Source organism: Orbicella faveolata, unplaced genomic scaffold (genome assembly GCF_042242905.1).
Source record: "Orbicella faveolata isolate gen_17 unplaced genomic scaffold, um_ofav_v1 contig_34, whole genome shotgun sequence".
NCBI classification, from domain to species: Eukaryota; Metazoa; Cnidaria; class Anthozoa; order Scleractinia; family Merulinidae; genus Orbicella; species Orbicella faveolata.
Window position 1 is genome coordinate 32,247,897 of NW_028301563.1, and position 19,604 is coordinate 32,267,500.

Sequence of the window (19,604 nt, forward strand, 5' to 3'; positions counted from 1 at the left end):
AAAATCAACCAGTCCTTTCTGTTAGAAGCCTGTTCTCTAGGCATTAACTAGTCAGTCCGGGGGCAGGGGGTTCTCCCTCATATGGGCTATATATGTATGTGCGGCCCCAAAGGGTCGGAGTTTTCAGCCGTTTTGGTCATAAATAGGGTATCGATTTGGCTGTTTTGTTCTTAAATAGGGTATGGTTTTAGCACTCTAGTCTTGAATTGGGTATGTTTCTTAGAAGAAGCTACTTTTTCATCATTATCAATAAGACCTTCAACAAAAGCCTTTAATAACGTATGTTTAGGGCCAGCCGCAACGGTCATAAATAGGGTATCGAATTTTTGGCCAGGTCATAAATAGGGTACCAAAAATCGCAGATTTTGGTCCTAAATAGGCTAAGGGTTTTGGGAAGTGGGTCACACAACCCCAACGCACTTTTCTGGGAGCACACCCACTCCGGTTAATCAGTAACTAACAAGGGGAATGTGTCTCCCTAAAGATGCTTTGATGACCAATAGAAGTTAATGACCGGGGGAAACTCTCATGTTAAAGTGAAGGGGAACCCCTAGGAGGTACCAAAACCTCGTTTTGTGGGCGTGGCCCCAATTCACTTTCACCCCTAAGAGGCCAGAGGAATCAGTACATTAACTGACACCATGACATGTAAAAAAAACGATAAATATGATCCGTCGAACACCTTCTACCCGTAAAGGTTTTTGAAAGCATTGTCAAAAATCTGCATTCTATTTAAATGGCTAATAGACCTTTTTAGCTTGGGCGGTTTGTTGCCCCATTTCACACCATGTGATTATACTCTTTATAATACTTGCTTGCAAATCTCAAATAGTCGCGTGTATATCAATGAATAAGTTTTACATGGATAGAACAATTCTCTAGAGAATATCACGTGGTCTGTTATGGGAAAACAAACCTCCCAAACTAAAAAAGTCTATTTTAAATAAAACGTAAAAGAGAGAAATTAAGTCACATTCTGCTTGTGCGGCTCCTATGTACACTACTGGTGATAACTGTAGCGGTGATCATTTTTGATAGAACTAGTACTACGACACGAATTTTAACCCCTAATCAGGTACAACGAACACCCCCTTTACTGTTACATGGGAATCACCCTGGGGTTTAACGCCTCTCGAGAGCAACAGCCTCTAACCCAGGTCTCTATCATGGGAATTCATTCCAGGTTATGTTTACTGAGAAGGAAGCAACAGTAAACGGTCTCTTCCTAACTCCACTGGTTGCTGGAATTCGCAGACGAAGCTTTAGAAAGATAGTTTCCAATCAGTGCCCTCCCCCTTACTTTGGGTAAAAAAAGAAGAAATAACAGAAGGAAGAATAGCGGCAGGGTAAGCAAAGCAAACCCACCCACCCCCTCCTCCCTAGCTCAAGGTTTGGATCCACCACTGCCAATGACTCATTCTATTTAACATGTTGTCGGGTTCAGACAGTTCCTGGATCTTAATGTCATTCAACTGTTACCACCATCCTTCAACAACTTTGAAAAGAATTTATTGCTCCATAGTTCATCACACAGAAGGAACTTCAACTCTGCTTAGTTTGTTAAAATTATATATGATTTGAAAGAGTCTCTGGTTTTGCCATAAACATTGTAACACGGTTGGCCGTCAGTGTGGGCCCAACTTGCTTGATATAAGCGAGTCAACCATCAGGGGACCTCTTCATTTGAGCCCGGTCAACTGGGCTAGCTCGGTTTCAGAGATCTCGCCATTCTTCTCGTCGGAAAAAATTTCGACGTGTTCATACGGGTTGGCCAGGGTTCGAAATTTTTACAAAGAAAAGGGCGGCGAGGCAAGATTTCGAAAACCGAGCCAGCTCTGTTGACCAGGCCCATATGAAGAGTCCCCGAAACAACTGGGGAGGTCAAAAACTCTCAAGCTCCACCTCCTGTACGGTCCTTGGGGAGAAGAGAACAAATTATCGCTTTGTTACCTACTCCCTATTCTTTGTGGTGCTAATATCTCGGGCACTCCATATTCACACGGAAGGCTCGCTTTACCATTGACAACCCAGAGCAGAAGAAACTGATTTAATTAATACCCCCTTTAAATACAATCTTTTACAATAATATGTCTCGGTTATTATACACGTTGCTGTAATATTGATGATTCTTAAAATAAGCAGTCTTTGATATTCAAAATAAAAGTTTAGAAAACGTATACCTACAAAAAATAACCAATATAAAATAACCAACAGATAAAGCACATCTCCAAAAATTCATTACTTACACTGTAACAATGGCAGTGTATTTCTCTGTGTGAGAGGGATTTTTTACAATTACAAAAGTCTGCTTCAAAAAAATAAATTCATTTTCATTGTTTGTGCAACCGAGAGGCCTATTATTTACTATGTAGCATTCTCTGGTCAATGCAACATTTCAGTAAATAATTAGCTTTGCACTAGTAAATTATACCTAATTTGCAACCTAAAAAATGATTAATACATGTAGACGAGGGTCTCATTTGGGGGGGGGGGGGGGGGGGTTTGGGATGGGAATAGCTCTCATGGTTGACGGTTATTTTAAAAGAGGAAATTTCTTCTTTGGGTTTAACTTAATATTAACTCTTGTTCTTCTTAAGTATTACCTAAGGTGTTTTGGAGGTCGTTTCGGAATTTCACGGAAGGAATAAAGTGAAATTTTGCCAACATACTCTAAGACCTCTAGAAAGAAGCCCATAGAAAATAGGCGCACTGATTGGTCAAAAATCGTGTTTCTATAACTTGATAAAAACACGGAACTAGCACGAGCTGTTGACAATGAATGTTGGTGTGAGCAAAGAGAATTTACATTTTAATCATCAAAGTAAACGAGTTGTTTTCTTTATTTTGCCATCGCAGAATCTTCTCAAAGAAATAGGAAACATGTTTCTGATTGTTTCTAAATCTACCAGCGTCCTATCACGAATGCCGTTCTCTGATTGGCTACGCTACTATCTATCTGTCACTAGAGTGTTTCTGTCGAGGGAACTATCGGCTGATAGTTGCCCCGCAGAAATTTGATTTCTTAAAACAAATATTCTGCTTTGAGGGCAAACATGCTAATTTTAAGGAACATCAAATTTCCAAGGGACAACTATCAGACCGATAGTTCCGAGACATTCTATTGTCTTTATCGAACACTCTATTGTCTTTATCGTTCACCACTAAATTTTCTTCCGCGCGCCAGTTCAAACATCATATTGAATCATTTTCAACTTTTTAGGCGAAAGCCGTGAAAGCCAAATGTAAAATTTGAAAAAGAAAACAGACAAACACTAACTTAATACAATTTCAATTGTTTATTTTCTATACGCCTGCTTGTTTACAAAGAAATTTTCACGGACGAGTACTCTCCATTCGGGTATTTTCCTCGGGCGGGCACTATATAAATAGCCTCCATTTGACGCGGAAATATGCTCGAATATTTGTCGCGGACATTATCTGTTCCAAGAAGCGAACAGTTTTCCGAGAGCATAGCTCGAGGAAAACTGTGAGCTTTGAGGAACAGATTATGTCTAAGGACAAAGATCCGACCATATTTTCGCAGTCAAATGGAGGCTATTGTGTTCATTATCCTTCAAATATTTTTTCGCAACATGCGCAGTTTTCAGATATTCCCCAGTTTTAGCTGGGGAATACTTGTTCACGTGACGCGCTTAGCCCCATCGTGCTCGAGCGAAAATAGTTGGATTATAAACTCGGATATTTGTCCGCAAGACTGTCTGTTCCGAGAGGCAAACTGTGAGGTTTGAGGAAAAGATTGTCCAAGGACAAATATCTAAGCATATTTTCACACCAAATGGATGCTATTATGTTTATTATCCTTCAAATAATTCTCGAATATTTTTCTCAAATATTTCTCTTTCTTGAAAAGTGGTGAATATCACTCGGATATTCCCCAGTTTTAGCTGGGGAATATTCGTGACGCACTTAGACTAATCGCGTGTGTGCGAAAATATTCGATGACTCTCTGCGGATGAACACTATCGCGTCACCTGATCAATTATCTGTGATAGTGAGTTGCGTAGCAGTGTGTCCTTGTTAACAAAATGATGGCCGCTTCTTGGCGTTTTTGAAGCGTTTGTAAGGCGGATTTAGATGAAGTTTTGAACGACTGGTACATTGATACTAAAACAATTAGATTATTCACTCTCGATTTCTATGCATGATAGTTGTCGAGGGCGCAGCCCGAGCCAGTCAACGTCAACACATAGAAATCGAGAGCAATTAATCTAGTATAAATCTACCAGTCGTTCCAAACTTCATCTAAATCAGCTCTCCAGATACTTAGATAACGCAAAGAAGCGGTCGTCATTTTGTTAACAATTGATACTGCTACGCTGCTCACTATCTACATTACAATAGATAGTAAGTGGAGTAGCTATTCAGAGAACGGCATCCGTGAAATAACACTAGTAGATATATAGCAAAACTCAACAAAAACACGGCACATGTATTCTATTTCTTAAATAATATATAATTTATAAAAATATATAATGAATGAGCCGAGATCAATTTTTTTTTCTGACTGTGGCTATCGATCAAATGCGGGTTGAAAGCTCCAATGTGCTTGGTCCTCAAAAACGAAAAGAGCATAGCGTCAGCTTATAAACTAGTTTACAAGTTTAAAGATTCTTTGAGAGTCAGAAGTCCGTGATGAGCCAACAAAATAGTGAGATTCCAAAGACCTTGAAACCATTTGACGATTAACATTGAACTGCCTCTTTTGACAGTTTACAGCAACAACTGAGGTTTCTTGACGGTTTTTGGTTAAATTTTGAGCTGTTTGACGGCTGACGGTTAACCCCATTGAGACCCTCGTAGATAGGGCTGCATTTTGAGCAAGTTTGTTTGTTAAAGTAAATATCTTTATGTACAATCTTCTAATCCAAATCTCAGAATGAGTATCCGTTTATTATTTGCTATTCTAAATCTAATAATGAGTATTCTTTGTTATTATTTACGATTCAAAGAAAAATTTGTGAGGAAAGTCATGGGGTAAAAAAAAAAACTGATCTCTCAAAAAGAAATTTGAATGAAACAACGAATTCTCTTTCCTAGCCTGTGAACAGGTTCACGTTTGAGGAACACACGTGCAAGCAGCAAAGTTTAACCTCGTTCCCACGGTCCCCCTCTCTCACTCTTGGGAGGAGGACAGAGAGACCCTGGGAACAACAGAGATCAGAGATCAAGGCATGCTGACTTCCTTTCTGCACCAGACTCCTTACTCGCTGACTCACACTTCGCCGCTCACGCGTGTGACTAGAAGGTGAGCCGGCTCACAGGCTCTCTCTTTCCTGAAGATGAAAACCAATGCAGAGACTCCTGAGAGGGACTGGAGGCTACCTGGAGCTCTTGAGTTTACCCAGGTCACTGCACCGACTTCCAACATGTATTTGCTGAAATGAAAACACAATTTTGCTGTGTGAGTAATGCAACAGAACTACACGGGAAATATATCACATTAAAGCAAATAAGAAAATATTTGCATTCTTCAACCATATTATTGTCTTACTTAATATCCCAAATTTCTTAGAAGGACGAAATTCTGTTGTGAATTGAGGTTGCCATTTGATCTTTAATTAATTTTGACACAATGAGGAGAGTAAATACAGAATCATCAGATAAAAGATGACAACAACTCAAAAGATTTTCATGTAAATGCTGCACCAGGGAAAGAACCCTGTAAGAGAGCAGACTCGTCTCCAGTCTTCTTCATACAACACGTGGTACGGCGAGAGGGGAAAAGTGCGAGGGGGAACAAGGGGTAAGTAACAGCCTGCGAACCAAGTAGCTTAGATATCAAAATAACAAAGAACCGAAAAAAGTATATTGCTACAGATGATTAATGAAAATTACAGAACAAGGGTTTCGCTATTGGTACATAAATACGTGCATAAATAGGTGCGGAAAGAAAAAAGTGACCAAAACTCAAAGTAAAGAACAAGAGAAAAAAAATTAGGTTAGAAGACGTAGCATACAAAATTAAAAGCGCATAGTTTAGAGTACAACAGTAGAGGCGTGGAGGCGTAGAAAAGTAGAGGTGTACAGGCGTACAGGCGTAGAGGAGTAGAAACGTACAGGCGTAGAGGTGTAGAAACGTACAGGCGTAGAAACGTATAAACGTACAGGCGTATAGGCGTAGAGGCGTAGAAACGTAGAACGGTATAACATTTTAATAAAAAGTAGATTACTGTAAAGAAGTAATTTAAAAGAAAAATGTAGACACAATAACGTTAAGGATTTAATATAGTAGGAAGAATAAAGGAAGAAAAATTTAAGTTTTAACAGAATAAATATAGGGAAAAGCAAATTATGATTGATGAGATAACCCTCAGAATGGGATTAAATAGTACGAAAAATAACAGCACATTATGCAGGAGCATTACGAGGAAAAAAATTCATAAAAGAACATCACAAAGTTGTCGATAACTCGTTTGGATGTGTCATTTTGTATATTGTGGAATAAATTAGCAATAATAATAGATTGGTTGCCAAGGCAACGCAAACGCGCATTAGGAAAAAAGGGAAAATTAAAAATAGGCCAAGAAAGTGCCGCAAAAGGCATATTGGTTGCCAAGGCAACGCAAACGCGCATTAGGAAAAAAGGGAAAATTAAAAATAGGCCAAGAAAGTGCCGGAAAAGGCATATTGGTTGCCAAGGCAACACAAACGCGCATTAAGAAAAAAACGGGAAAATTAAAAATAGGCCAAGAAAGTGCCGCAAAAGGCATATTGGTTGCCAAGGTAACGCAAACGCGCATTAGGGAAAAAAAGGGAAAATTAAAAATAGGCCAAGAAAGTGCCGGAAAAGGCATATTGGTTGCCAAGGCAACGCAGACGCGCATTAGGAAAAAAAAGGGAAAATTAAAAATAGGCCAAGAAAGTGCCGCAAAAGGCATATTGGTTGCCAAGGCAACGCAAACGTGCATTAGGGAAAAAAAAGGGAAAATTAAAAATAGGCCAAGAACGTCCCGCAAAAGGCGGGCGAAAACAGAAGGCTAGGGGTGAGCCATAGGCGTATAGGCGTGTAACTCTACGAAAACTTCTACGCCAAATAGTGTGTCCAAATCTGGGCCACACTTGACCCATCTCACCCTACGGTTCCACCTCGCACCGTACCACGCACTGTAGAAAGTTGTATGAAGACGAATGGGGACGAGTCAGGTAAGAGAGTGCCCGCTAAAACCTGTATTTGACTCGATAGCAAAACAAACCAGCATCAGCTGTTGACCAAATGATCATGTAGAATTTCTTCCTCTGGAATTAAGTTTGTGCATTTCTACATGTGTATCAGAACAAATCAAGATCTTGGTAGCAGAGGGTTGTCAATAGTAACTGTTCCTGAAGCTGTTACTGACCTGACTGAATTGGAGGAAATTGACTTGCCAGATAATTATCTGGGAGAGTTACCAGCAAGTATTAACAAGCTGAAAAATCTGAAAATGCTGATATTAGACCAGAACCAGTTGAGAGAACTTCCTCAAGCCACTGCTGAGTTGAGTAACTTGACCGTGCTTAGTGTCAGTAACAACCAGTTGTCTGTTCTACCTTCAAGGAATTGAGGGGACTGTACTTGAGTAGTAACCAGTTGACTACATTGCCTGATGATGTTGGTGAACTGAAGGAGCTGGAATGGCTGGATGTGAGAATGGACACTGAAGACTGGACTTGAGTAATAACCAGTTGACTTCATTGGCCGGTGAGATTGGTGAACTGAAGGAGCTGGTATGGCTGAATGTGAGTAACAATGAGCTGACAGTTTTATCACCACACATAAAACATCTCAATAACCTCCGGGTACTGTTGTGGGGTGATAACCAGTTGACTACATTGCCTGATGAGATTAGTGAACTGAAGTTACAATTGTTATCGGAGACGGCGTTTTAGATCTTAGTAGCCGAGGGTTGTCAAAAGTTCCTGAAGCTGTGTCTGACCTGACTGAATTGGAGGAACTTGACTTGCCAGATAGTTATCTGGAAGAATCACCAACAAGTATTAACAAGCTGAAAAATCTCTTACGGCTGACATCAGAGATGAACCAGTTGAGAGAACTTCCTCAAGCCATTGCTGAGTTGAGTAACCTGACCGTGCTTAGTGTGAGTAACAACCAGTTGTCTGTTCTACCTTCAAGGAACTGAGGGGACCGTACTTGAGTAGTAACCAGTTGACTACATTGCCTGATGATGTTGGTGAACTGAAGGAGCTGTAAGTAGTGTTACATGATGTGAGTAAAAAGAAGCTGACAGTTTTATCATCACACATAAAACATCTCCATAAATCTCAAATAGTCCGGACTTGAGTAGTAGCCAGTTGACTACACTGCCTGATGAGATTGGTGAACTGAAGGGGCTGGAATGGCTGGATTTGAGAATGGAGACTGGAGACTGGACTTGAGTAATAACCAGTTGACTAAATTGCCTGACGAGATTGGTGAACTGAAGGAGCTGGAAAGGCTGAATGTGAGAATGGATTACTGGAGACTGGACTTAAGTAACAACCAGCTGAGACTGGTAGATTGAATGAGCCCACAGTATTGGATGTGGGTAAAATCACGCTGACAGTTTTATCATCACACATAAAACATCTCAATAAACTCTGGGTACTGTTGTTGAGTGATAACCAGTTGACTACATGTACATTGCCTGATGATATTGGTAAACTGAAGGAGCTGCAAATACTGCTTGTAACTGGAAATCCTGTAAAACTGGAAAAAAATGAAAAAGGTTGTGAAAATACAGAAGAAGATTTGAAGCCAGGCCTGGCACAAAACAGTATGTGTGTAGACCTGTACCTCTTAGGGATTCTTTTCAAAATTTCTGACGAGCATCCCTGTCTCTTTTATATGGGAGTCTCACTCCTCCCCAGGCCTCACACGAAAACAGTGGCACAAGAAAAGACAATTTACATTTAGATTAACAAAATAAATGAGGGACTATCCTTTCTTTTTATCGCTGTGTTTTCAACAGGAAATCGAAAAAAAATTATCTGTGTTTCTATTAAGTTATATAAAACTTGTGAAAGATTGAAAGAACTCTAAAAAGCATTCTCCCAATCTAACACTTGTGTTTTATTATTTATTTATTATTTTATTCCTCCAATTCCTAGCTAATACATAGATATGTATATACAACGTAAAGAAAGTAAATAGTAACCGATAGTGCTTTGTAAGAAGCTATAACTCGCTCAAAATACTAATTTTTTTTTGTTCAATGTTTGTTGAGGTCTTGCATGTCATAAAATAAAAATAATCATAAAACAACTTACATTTTGTAAGCACCAATGCTTGCAAGTATGAAGTTCTTGTGTTACCTTGTGATGTTGCCACTAAACAGAACACTCATGTTCAGCAGCAATTCATTGAACAATCTTTCCTTTGGCTTATTACTATGAAATCTATTTACTACCAATCTTTGTAGTTCTACTGTCTTGCAATTCTTTGATGCCTTCTAAATTGAAGTTTGAAGCTAAGTCACTAGTTGCTTTATTGTCAAAATTTGATTCTAGCGAGACTTGCTCTGCAAACCTGCAAAGAGAGTAAAAACAAAACTGAATAATCAGATACAAGTAGCAGCTATTGAATTTTTGTGTTGTATTAAATCTTTCTCCGATAATGAGAGTGCCGATAACCTCCCCCGAGCAGTTTGGTGTGCATCATAGAAGACACGACAAGCTTTATGATTCATAATATTATGCGACACAGTGGGAAAAAAATACACTCTACCCGCACAATTTCATCATAATGTCTGCTATAACACAGATAGTATGAAAGTCTGCTGGCTTGTGGATATAAAATTCAAGGAGTATTCAAGCACCAAAAACTGAGTTTTCAAGGAGTATTGATAACAAGTTTACTTTGTCTTACACTAGATTTTGAAATGTTTCCTTTGGTCAATAGCAACTCTACGAAATTATCTGTCTATTTGTATTTTTTCTGCAGATCTTAGGATCACACTGAGCCAACACTACAGTAATTTATAAGAGACTTGTTTACTCGTTGCACAATGACCTTTTAATGTAGTCAGTCAATCATACCTTAAATAAAATATAGTGGCCCATCCTTGGCTTCAGAAAGTTTTTTTAGTGCCAAGAACGTAACTAAACGTTTAGTGAATTTGAAAAACTGCTTGTGTGTCCTATAAGTAAAAGCTAATAAACTTGATTCAGTTCATCCAAGATGTGTTCACTGTACTTTCAATATCCTTTAGATTGAGGAGTGATTAGTGTGAGCTATTAATGTACTAGTTTTATGCTGTAGTCTTCACATTCACTGATTCCGAAAACATGAATTTTTTTAAAGCACTGAACAAGTAAATACGCTATGATAAGCGAATAAGGATGGTGAATTTTAAGCTCAGAAATGAAATGTAAAAGTGAATTACTCAACATGACACAGACGTGGGACAAAAAAACAATCTCAACCGCAGACAAGAATCGAACACATGACCTCCCAAAGACGGGTGCATGGGCACTCCATCCACTGAGCTACAAGAACTGATGGAAAGCAAGGCCACTTAACTCAGTTCATATGTGACATTACTAAGCTTTAAATTCACCATCTTTATTCACTTATCTGACTACTCACAATGACTTAGACAGTGCTGATCCATGTCATGTTGATCAAATCACCTTTCATATAAATACCCTATATTGAAGTTCTACTCTTTTATATGCATGATATTATTATTAATATGTGACTTCTCTTGTTGTTGTTACAGTGCAACTACTTCAACCAGGCCATTTAGAAAAAGTCAACTAATGAAAACATACATCTTTTGGTAACAAAGGATGGTGACCTTTTCTGTAAACAAACCAATAACGTTTAAGAATACAAACAATACTTCCACAACAAAATTTGAAACCAGCAAATTTGCGAATGTCACCTCTCAGAAAACTGTCATTTTTTGACTGGTTTAAGTTTCTAATCATAACTTTTGAGCAGTTTTCAACGGTTTTAGTTTTAGTTTCCAGAATTAAATAACAATGATAATTTGCTGAAAAAAATATGATGGGATCTGTAGAGTTTATACAACATACCGGTATGAAGAGAAGTCTATACAGTATATAAATTGAAGTAAAAGAAACCTCTGCTTGCCTTTCCTTGGTTTACATTACTTGTTTTGAAGAACTACTGTCTGAATGCTTCAACTATAGTCTGTTTACAAAAAGACTGCCATCCATGTTCTCAATAAACGATTTGATTGGTCAGTTTTAAATTCCAAGTGGCCCAGTTCAAGGACTCACACTGTAAGAAAATAATTATGTCATGTAGTTTCCTTACAAAATTCTTCGGCCACATTATTGAGCCCAACTCTCTCACGACACAAAGCCTGGTAGAGGACTTTACAAGATGTAGAAGTTGATTTTCTTTTCCAGCGAAGTAACATCGCTTTTGGTTTATCACTTTCATTAACTTTTATTTCATCCAGATCATCCTGACTAATTCCAAGTTGAAGTCCCAGCTGCTCCCACTTTGCAGCAATCTTTCCTGCCAGTTCATCTAGTTCACGGTCATTAAGTTGGCCTTCTTTAAAAAGTACTGTGTGTCAAAGAGGAGAAGCTTGCAGTTAACCAGTGATGTAATTTTGTTACATGAGTATTCTATCATTATTCTCTCTTGATTCGTGACCTGATAGGCAGCTATGTTTCGCCAAAGTAAGAATCAGAAAACCTTTTTTCATTGTTTCACATACGTTCATTTAAAATAGTAAATCAGTGTAATACATTAGTTTGGCTTTATTTGTTCAATTATAAAATCAAAGTGCTATATGAGCAAGCCTTCTCAATATAAAGGGTGAATGAAATTATGTCAGGTGCTCCTGACTATTGGCTCCTGATTATGTACATAATTGTCTTTGATTTGTATGCTTCGAGTATGAGTTATATGGTAATTGTTTGCCAACGTACCAAAGAGATACCTTAAATCCTCGAGTTAGCGCCCCCCCTTGAATAAGTGCCCCTCCTATCAGCCAAAATTTAAAATAAGCGCCCCCTCTCGAATAACTGCCCCCCTCCCCTTCCCCCACTTTGTGGATGAGTAATGAGACAACAAAGGATGTGTAGTTTTCGTCATGTAGTATTAGATTTATGCATTGTTTCAGTTTGTGAACATGTTTGTTACGTTTGGAACAAAAAATATCACAAGTACTAACGGTGCTGCGATTTAAAGTTTAGGATCAGCTTTTTCGGTCAATAAACAGCTTGTGTTGTTGTTTACGTGCAGATGATGTATTAAGAAAATGATCATGTCAGGCCACGATTTGGGAAAAATTAAATAAGCGCCCCCTGTCTTCTCCTAAATTTGAAATAAGCGCCCCGGGCGCTAATTCGAGGATTTACAGTATTTGGATAAGAATGTGTGACAATTGAAATGAACATGTCATTGCAAGGACATAAGGTCATGGAATTTGATTCTGTAGGTGGGGTAACCCACCTATCTGTATGGTCAGAAACTAACCTGTGTTTACATGCAATCTTAAAAGCCCTTTCATACTGGAGTGAACTGCCTTACGGGGACGTAATACATAAGTTAATGGCCCAGTTTCGATATATTAAAATCCGGCCTAACACACTAGACCTCAGTACAAGGCTCTGGGGAATAAACCCCACAAACTCTGTAATTATTCCCCCAACTTCCAGGATTTGCCAACCATGGGAGCAGTTTTCAGTTCATCTAGGAGCTGGCTGCCAATAGTCGAAGTTACTGGATGTCTCAGGCACCCAACCTCCATTAAGCAATGCAGTTGTTAATATTAATTACTCTTATTATTAGTATTATCATTATTATTATTATTATTATTATTATTATCATCATTACTATCATTATTTATTTATTTTATAATAATATTCACAGAATGAAACATTGTGATACTTCTACAGTATGTCCACTTTAGTCTTCCAGTGCTGAGACCAAACCATGGTCCTAGCTAGGACACTGGAGGAATGTTTGTTCTCTTTACTTAATGGAAAAGACCCTTTAAAGGATGTTGCTGTTGTTATTATTTCTATACATGATTACATTTCTTCAGTTTGTCCACTTTCACCTTCAAGGGCCGAGACCAAACCATGGTCCTAGGGCACTAGAGGAATGTTTGCTCTCTTTACGTAATGGCAAGGACCCTTCTGAGAATGTGTGCTGTTCCTACAATTGCTGTCTTTTGAGTTTCCTGTATATTGCTGTTGCCTGGGATTTCAATGATTTGTGTGTCAGTGCCTTTCTTTACAACTCCAAGCGCACCTACAACAATTGGGATTACCACTGTTCTCATTTGCCACATTCAGGTGATCTCTATTTCCGAGTCTCTGTACTTGCACAGTTTTTCTGATACTTTGGTGGAGGTATTTTTATCAGATGGCACAGCAACATCAACAAGGGTATATATCTTGTCTTGTTTATTCTTAAGTAATGATCCACGCAACAAGTAGGCAAAACATCAAATAGATGTAAATTGATTGGTGCATAGAACAGTGCTAAAATTTTACCGCGAGGTAGATTTTAGAGGAATGTGGCAAACGCCATGAAAAAATGTTGGTTACTTTTTTATAGTTTTTTCCCCTTCGATTTTTTGATATCAGCCGATCAGATGTACCAATTTAATCGATTTTGCTAAGCCCCGGCCTACTTGTTGCGCGGATCATCACTTAGCGACAATGTCTGGATGGTTTGCTGTTACTTCTCTGTTTGTCTGGATGGGCATGTCGTAAGGGATAGTTATATCTTCTTTTTAGTGCAGAGTGCACTATTGGGATGGTTTAGGGACTGCTGTTCGCTAAATCACTAACGCCATAAGGTGTAAACTTTAATGTTTGTTTCATTAATTAATTTCAATGAATCAATTAGCCTTGCAGGAAGGGGGGCTGGGTGTGGTAGGTACCTAAGTACATTTCGCAAGATGCGTCTTGCTTACGTTGCTATCTTTGATAACTTGACAAAAATATATACTTATATGGTTTTGCAAATCTCATGTTATCCTTGTAGTACCATTCTCTCAAGAACAAAAGCAGTTTGCTCCAAACACATGCATAGATTTGTTAGCGTCAAAGTCGACTAAATGTTAGGTGAAAGATACATTTCATAACATATAAGACGCATGCTTTCTAGCATTGCTAGTGTGATAAACTACATTCTCGATTTCAGATGCACGGTTTTTTATTTTTTGTAAGGAATGATATCACACTCTTGTTTTGGCTGGTAAATCATTTTAGGTAATGTCAGCTCTCCTTTTTTAGTGCAAAGAATGCCACTGTGACTGCGTATCTTCTGGAATCTTCTCTAGCTCATTCAAGAAATGTCGTCTCCTGTTTTAAATAACTATTGTGTGTTTGGTAAGGTTAAGTCTGCATACGAGCCAAGTGGCCCATCAGGCCGGAGCTTATCCCGGTTTCTGTAGCATGAAGCGACTAGTAGTATTTCTACTCCCCCCTGGATGGGATGCTAGTCCATCGCAGGGTTACCCCCAGCATTAAGTTCGCCTGTACCCATTTATACACCTGGGTGGAGAGAGGCACTGTGAGAGTAAAGTGTCTTGCCCAAGAACACAACACAATGTCCCTGGCCAGGGCTCGAACCCGGACCGCTTGATCCGGAGACGAGCGCACTAACCATGAGGCCACCGTGTTTGCCAGGGTTGAAATAGAGAATAGGAACATATTGCTTCTCCTTAGTTACATGTAAAACTAGTAAATTTGTGACAAAAGAAACTTCGTTATTATTGCCACAGACTCCTTGGCACTTACTGAAATCTCCAATTAATTTCATCAGTCGACGAGGCAACTCGCTCACCAATGTGGGATATAATTTCGGTCAAGTAAAAATCTCTACCTTCAATACTTCTCGTTGAAACGCTCCTCAGTTGTATTACTCGATAGTGTTGTGTATTAGTTTGATGCGGTTTTATTGTTCACACCAACTCGGCTGGCAACAGAATTAGAATGCACTATTCCATGATTCAATGAGACTATTTGATGATTAGATTAGTTCTTGTTTATCGGTGAAATGAAAAATTACATTTTGAATAAAACAAAATCATTCCTCTTCGACTTTTCAGCAGATATTTAACTTTTATATTCCATTTATCTCCAGCAGTTAAGTTAAAAAAATACACATCTTTCTTATATTTTCGTGGAAACAAAGGTATCTTGTGGCATACATTGGCGAGGAAAACAAAGTATCAAATTACAAACATTGGCGTGAAAAGTAATGCTACAAAATGAACGAAACTCAAGATAAAATACCACAATAAATTTCAAACCGTCTTGACAAAAGGTAATTGTAAGCTATTTTTGGGCAAAACACAAACACGAAACATAGACACGGGTAAGATTATGTCTTATCAAGTTTTTGAACGTTCATATTCTGCAAAGGGGAAAAGGGGTGAGGACCTGTGTGACTACTGCATCAGAGCTGTAAATTACACTTTGCACTATCTGAGATTGTCTCACTAGTTTTTACTCAGTTTTTGGATTGTGCTCCTACCACTTATCTGCAATATCTGTATTGTCTTCCTTGCAGATATTCCAATGCAGGTGAGTTTATTATTATCATTATCATTATCATTACCATTACCATTACCATTACCATTGCCATGCCATTGCCATTGTCATTGTCATTGTCATTGTCATTGTCATTGTCATTGACATTGACATTATCTTTATCATTATTACTATTACTATTATTATCATTATTAACAACTTTTTAAAATACAGACAAGCAAATATTAAGGGCAAGGGTCGCACTGTGGCCTTATTTTTTTTATCTCGCGTCATAAGTTGTCCAACAAATATGTTGTGACATTCACACCACGGGAGTCACTAAGGTTGCATATGCGCGACATAAATGATATTTGAAACCAGACTGTCAGCTCTTAATATTCACGCGCGAAAAGAGTGCCAAATATAATTTTGTAGACCTGAGGCTGGTGCTAGTTTTATTAGCGACATTTCTTCAATCTCTGGTTAATTTGTTCAATGTACAAAACCTTATTGGTTTGTATGTGTTGTACAACATTCGCCAACGCTAACTGTTGGCTCTTGCCGCTTTAAGCCGACATTGACGGATGCAGAGAAGAAATCGCCGATTTAGATTTTGGTGTTTACTACAGCCACGACAGTCATGGTTTAAGAGCCATTATAATGATCACCGGATTCCTGATGGCTTCTTTAAGCAGTAGCTCCGAGTTCAAAGAGAAACTTTTAATCAGCTTTTGAACATCGTAAGTCCACATGTCACAGGACAAGATACATCTATTCGAAACTGTATTCCAGCAGAAAAGATTTTGGCGATAGGTTAATTCAAATTAGCACATGGGAATTTGTATGTTTCCATTGCCCCCATTTTTAACGTCGGAAAGTCAACAGTCATTGAAGCAATACAAGATGTTGTGAACGTTTTATACGATCAGCGAGATCATTACATCAAGTTCCCTACAACGATTGTGAAGATGACTGAGTGTATTTCAACTTTTGAGAGAACCAGATCTGAGTTGCCAAATGTTGCAGGTGCTATAGATGGGACACATATCCCAATCATTGCGCCCAGAGAAGATGCAGTTGACTATTTTAGTCGCTACCAGCAGCATGATATGATTGTTCAAGGGGTTGTAGATGGCACTGGAAAATTCATTGACGCAGTTGCAGGATTTGCTGGGAGTGCTCATGATGCCAGGGTTTTGAGAAACAGTAACATTTATCTAGAGGCTGAACAGGGAAACATTCTGCAGGCTCTAAGGGTAGATATTGATGGGAATGATATAGGCCCATACCTAGTTGGAGATAGCGCTTATCTGCCAACACCCTGGCTCACAAAGCCATTTCCAGAGGGAACAAATGATCCTGATGAAAAAACCTTCAACAAAGAGCTTAGCAGAGCAAGAGTTGTTGTAGAGCGTGCCTTCAGAATTTTAAAGCGATGTTGGAGAGTGCTACAGAAACGCCTAGACAGCTCCCTGAATTTTGCAATCACGACTAACATTGCATGCATTGTTCTTCATAATTTTTGTATAGAAGCTAGTAATGACTGAGATGATGACGACACTGACGGCCCAACCAACATGGATGTCTAATATCAAAGATGTACCAATGGTAATGGTGCCACTCTCTTATTTCTCAAGGTATGGGGCTTGGTGTATGTACGAACATTCACGTAACCCAAAATTTTTTAGATCTATGGGTTACCAAATTTTCTAAGGTATGGGGCTCTGCTCACAAGAGTTCAGTCATCAAATGTCTTTTTAAGATCAATAAAAAGAATGACACTTGTTGAACCACTGTTGGTGTTTAAAAGATACTAGTTATCCATGGCACCAAGAAGAGCAGTCCGGGTAGAGTGGAGTGGTCTAAAACCAGACTGTAATTTAGTAAGAAGATTATTATCACTACGTGACTGTGTACATGCCCACGAGCAATACCGCAAAACATTTTTACCGTGAGAAAAGTGTTTCACGGGTTTCTATGAGTATGGGGCTCCGCTTGGCGGCCCTTTGGACTGCCGGAAGTCTGTTATGACACAGTGCATTGCATGAAGCCTTACCTTGTTTGGGTTGCAGGCTGACATAGTGGACCTCATGAACATGTCCCAGCACAAGTGGGTTGATGCTAATCACGTGACCATCAGGCCTGATAATAGTGTCAGGGTGATTTGACTGACTGCTAATCACTTGAATGTACGTTTTAAAGCAGTTTGCAGTCGCATGCAGAATCACATGATCGCCCCATGTGCCATCTTGCTCCATGTTTGTAAGATAATCAGCCCATGACTGATATCCACTGATGAAGTTAAACAGATCTGTTCCATCAGGCTGTAAGAAGAGAGAATAAAAAGACTAACTTTTAACAAGGTCAGTACACATGGATTCTATAAGGTGTGATGATAGAAAAATCCCTCTCTAAAGTTAAATGGACAATGGACAACCAATTAATGTTGAATTTTTTTTCACAGCAATTAGACAACTAATCCCTGTACATGGCAATGCATAATTTTCTGTCATCTTATTTCAAGTCCAGTTCAAATGCTGACACAAATGCTGAAGTCTGATCATGTGGAACGCATTTTCCAAAGCCACATGTAAAGATTTTCTTATTAACCAGAACAATGAAATAAAATACTAAACTTACCTTTTTGGGGTTTTTTCTGAGGTACTGCACTATGGATTGTCTCAATTCTCCATGCGAGATCTTGATTCCTTTCACAAGGTTCAGCTGTTCAGACAATGCGTAAAACATGCAGTTCCCTGACCCTTCATTGTCAGAAATCACAAAGCCTTTGTCTGATGCAATCTTCTCCAACTCTGCCAACAGGTCAGTATTACTGTAGACCTTGCTTACATCACATTGCATTTGCTGAATATTCATGAACATTTGCCCAGGCAGATCTAAAGGGAAAACAATATATAAATTAAGGTAATGCACAGGGGTTACTGAAAGGAACCTTCTCAAGGGAAAGTGACATCTGTTTCTTCAAATCCTATTTGTGACTAAAATATTTCATTTTTAAAACTCTTAGTTTCCATTAACTGAGTTGGAAAATGGCAGTGTGTAGTATCACATCCACAGCCCCATGGAAAAAGATTAATAAATTCTTGTAAATAAGTTTTTAAGATTTCCATATAAAAGAACTATACCTAATTCCAACCTTAGGTCAATTAGGGAAGTGGTCAAAACTATTATACATATAAGGGACCCACTAGAATGACTTGAGATTACCGTCTCTTTCTATAGCCCCCTACCCTTATCCAGATACGAACAGTTTCTTTTATACCCCCCCCATCCCTTGGCACGTGACCCATGGTCTCTACTACAGCCCACCGCCCTCCCTTGACAAGTGACCCATAGTATCTTTTATAGGCCCCCCTCCCTTCACAACCTACCAATGGTATCTTTCATGACTCTCCATCCCCCCCCTCAAAAAAAAAGTGAGCCACGAGAACCTCTATTTGCTGCTAACCTATGGTCTCTTGCTTAACCCCCCCCCCCCCCAACTACACACACAAAAACAAACACACACGGAGAAACAGTATGCTGGGTTGCGTACACTATGGTCACATTATTGTTCCTTTAATCGACCTTACAATACACAATCATCTCTGGTTTGCATACCGATAAAAATTAGAAGTAAACCTTGCGGATGTTTGAAAACAAGTTCGACAATCATGTTAAAGATTTTTTTAATGAAGAGACAAAAAATCACCACATTGTTTTGCGCTCAAGTACATGGTGACCCTTGAATGAATGCCTGCCTACGCGAAGCACATTAACTCTGAACATAAACATAAACTGTGGACTACCGAAATAGTGATTAACCAGCTTTCATATTGCTAAAAACCGTCTATGCACAAACCACAGAATTGAGTGGCACTCTCTTCAATGCGTAACCTAGAGTAGCTAGAAACTTTCTGTAACCGTTTTGTCTCTAGAGCTAAGACGCTAGCCCACTTATCATGATATGATTGGTTAAATCGCTGATTGTTGACATCTTTGAGATGAATATTTGATGGATCTTTATAAAATCATACAACTCCAACGGTTCGTTACAATAGTGCATTTGCCGTTCTCTTTTAAGTTTCGGTCTCTCGACGTCTCATTATTTCACAAGTGTTTCTCAAGGGTACTTT

At 38.9% G+C, this 19,604-nt stretch overlaps 1 protein-coding gene across 2 annotated transcripts in view; it reads right to left on the reverse strand.

Moving 5' to 3' along the window:
• Positions 1–3,281: 3,281 nt before the first annotated feature.
• Positions 3,282–19,604, reverse strand: part of LOC110049544 (uncharacterized) — a 44,324-nt gene continuing 28,001 nt past the window's right edge. Inside the window, exons 11-16 of one of the 2 annotated variants that reach the window (XM_089271275.1) lie at positions 18,109–18,365; positions 17,525–17,792; positions 11,279–11,536; positions 9,265–9,523; positions 7,359–8,704; positions 3,282–5,396 (exon numbers count right to left, since the gene is read on the reverse strand). In XM_089271275.1, the coding sequence (XP_089127401.1) occupies positions 9,501–9,523; positions 11,279–11,536; positions 17,525–17,792; positions 18,109–18,365 (806 nt within the window). In that variant the 3' untranslated portion in view covers positions 3,282–5,396; positions 7,359–8,704; positions 9,265–9,500. Of the gene's footprint in view, positions 5,397–6,261; positions 8,705–9,264; positions 9,524–11,278; positions 11,537–17,524; positions 17,793–18,108; positions 18,366–19,604 lie in introns of those variants that run through there. The other variant, XM_089271274.1, reaches the window with a different exon arrangement.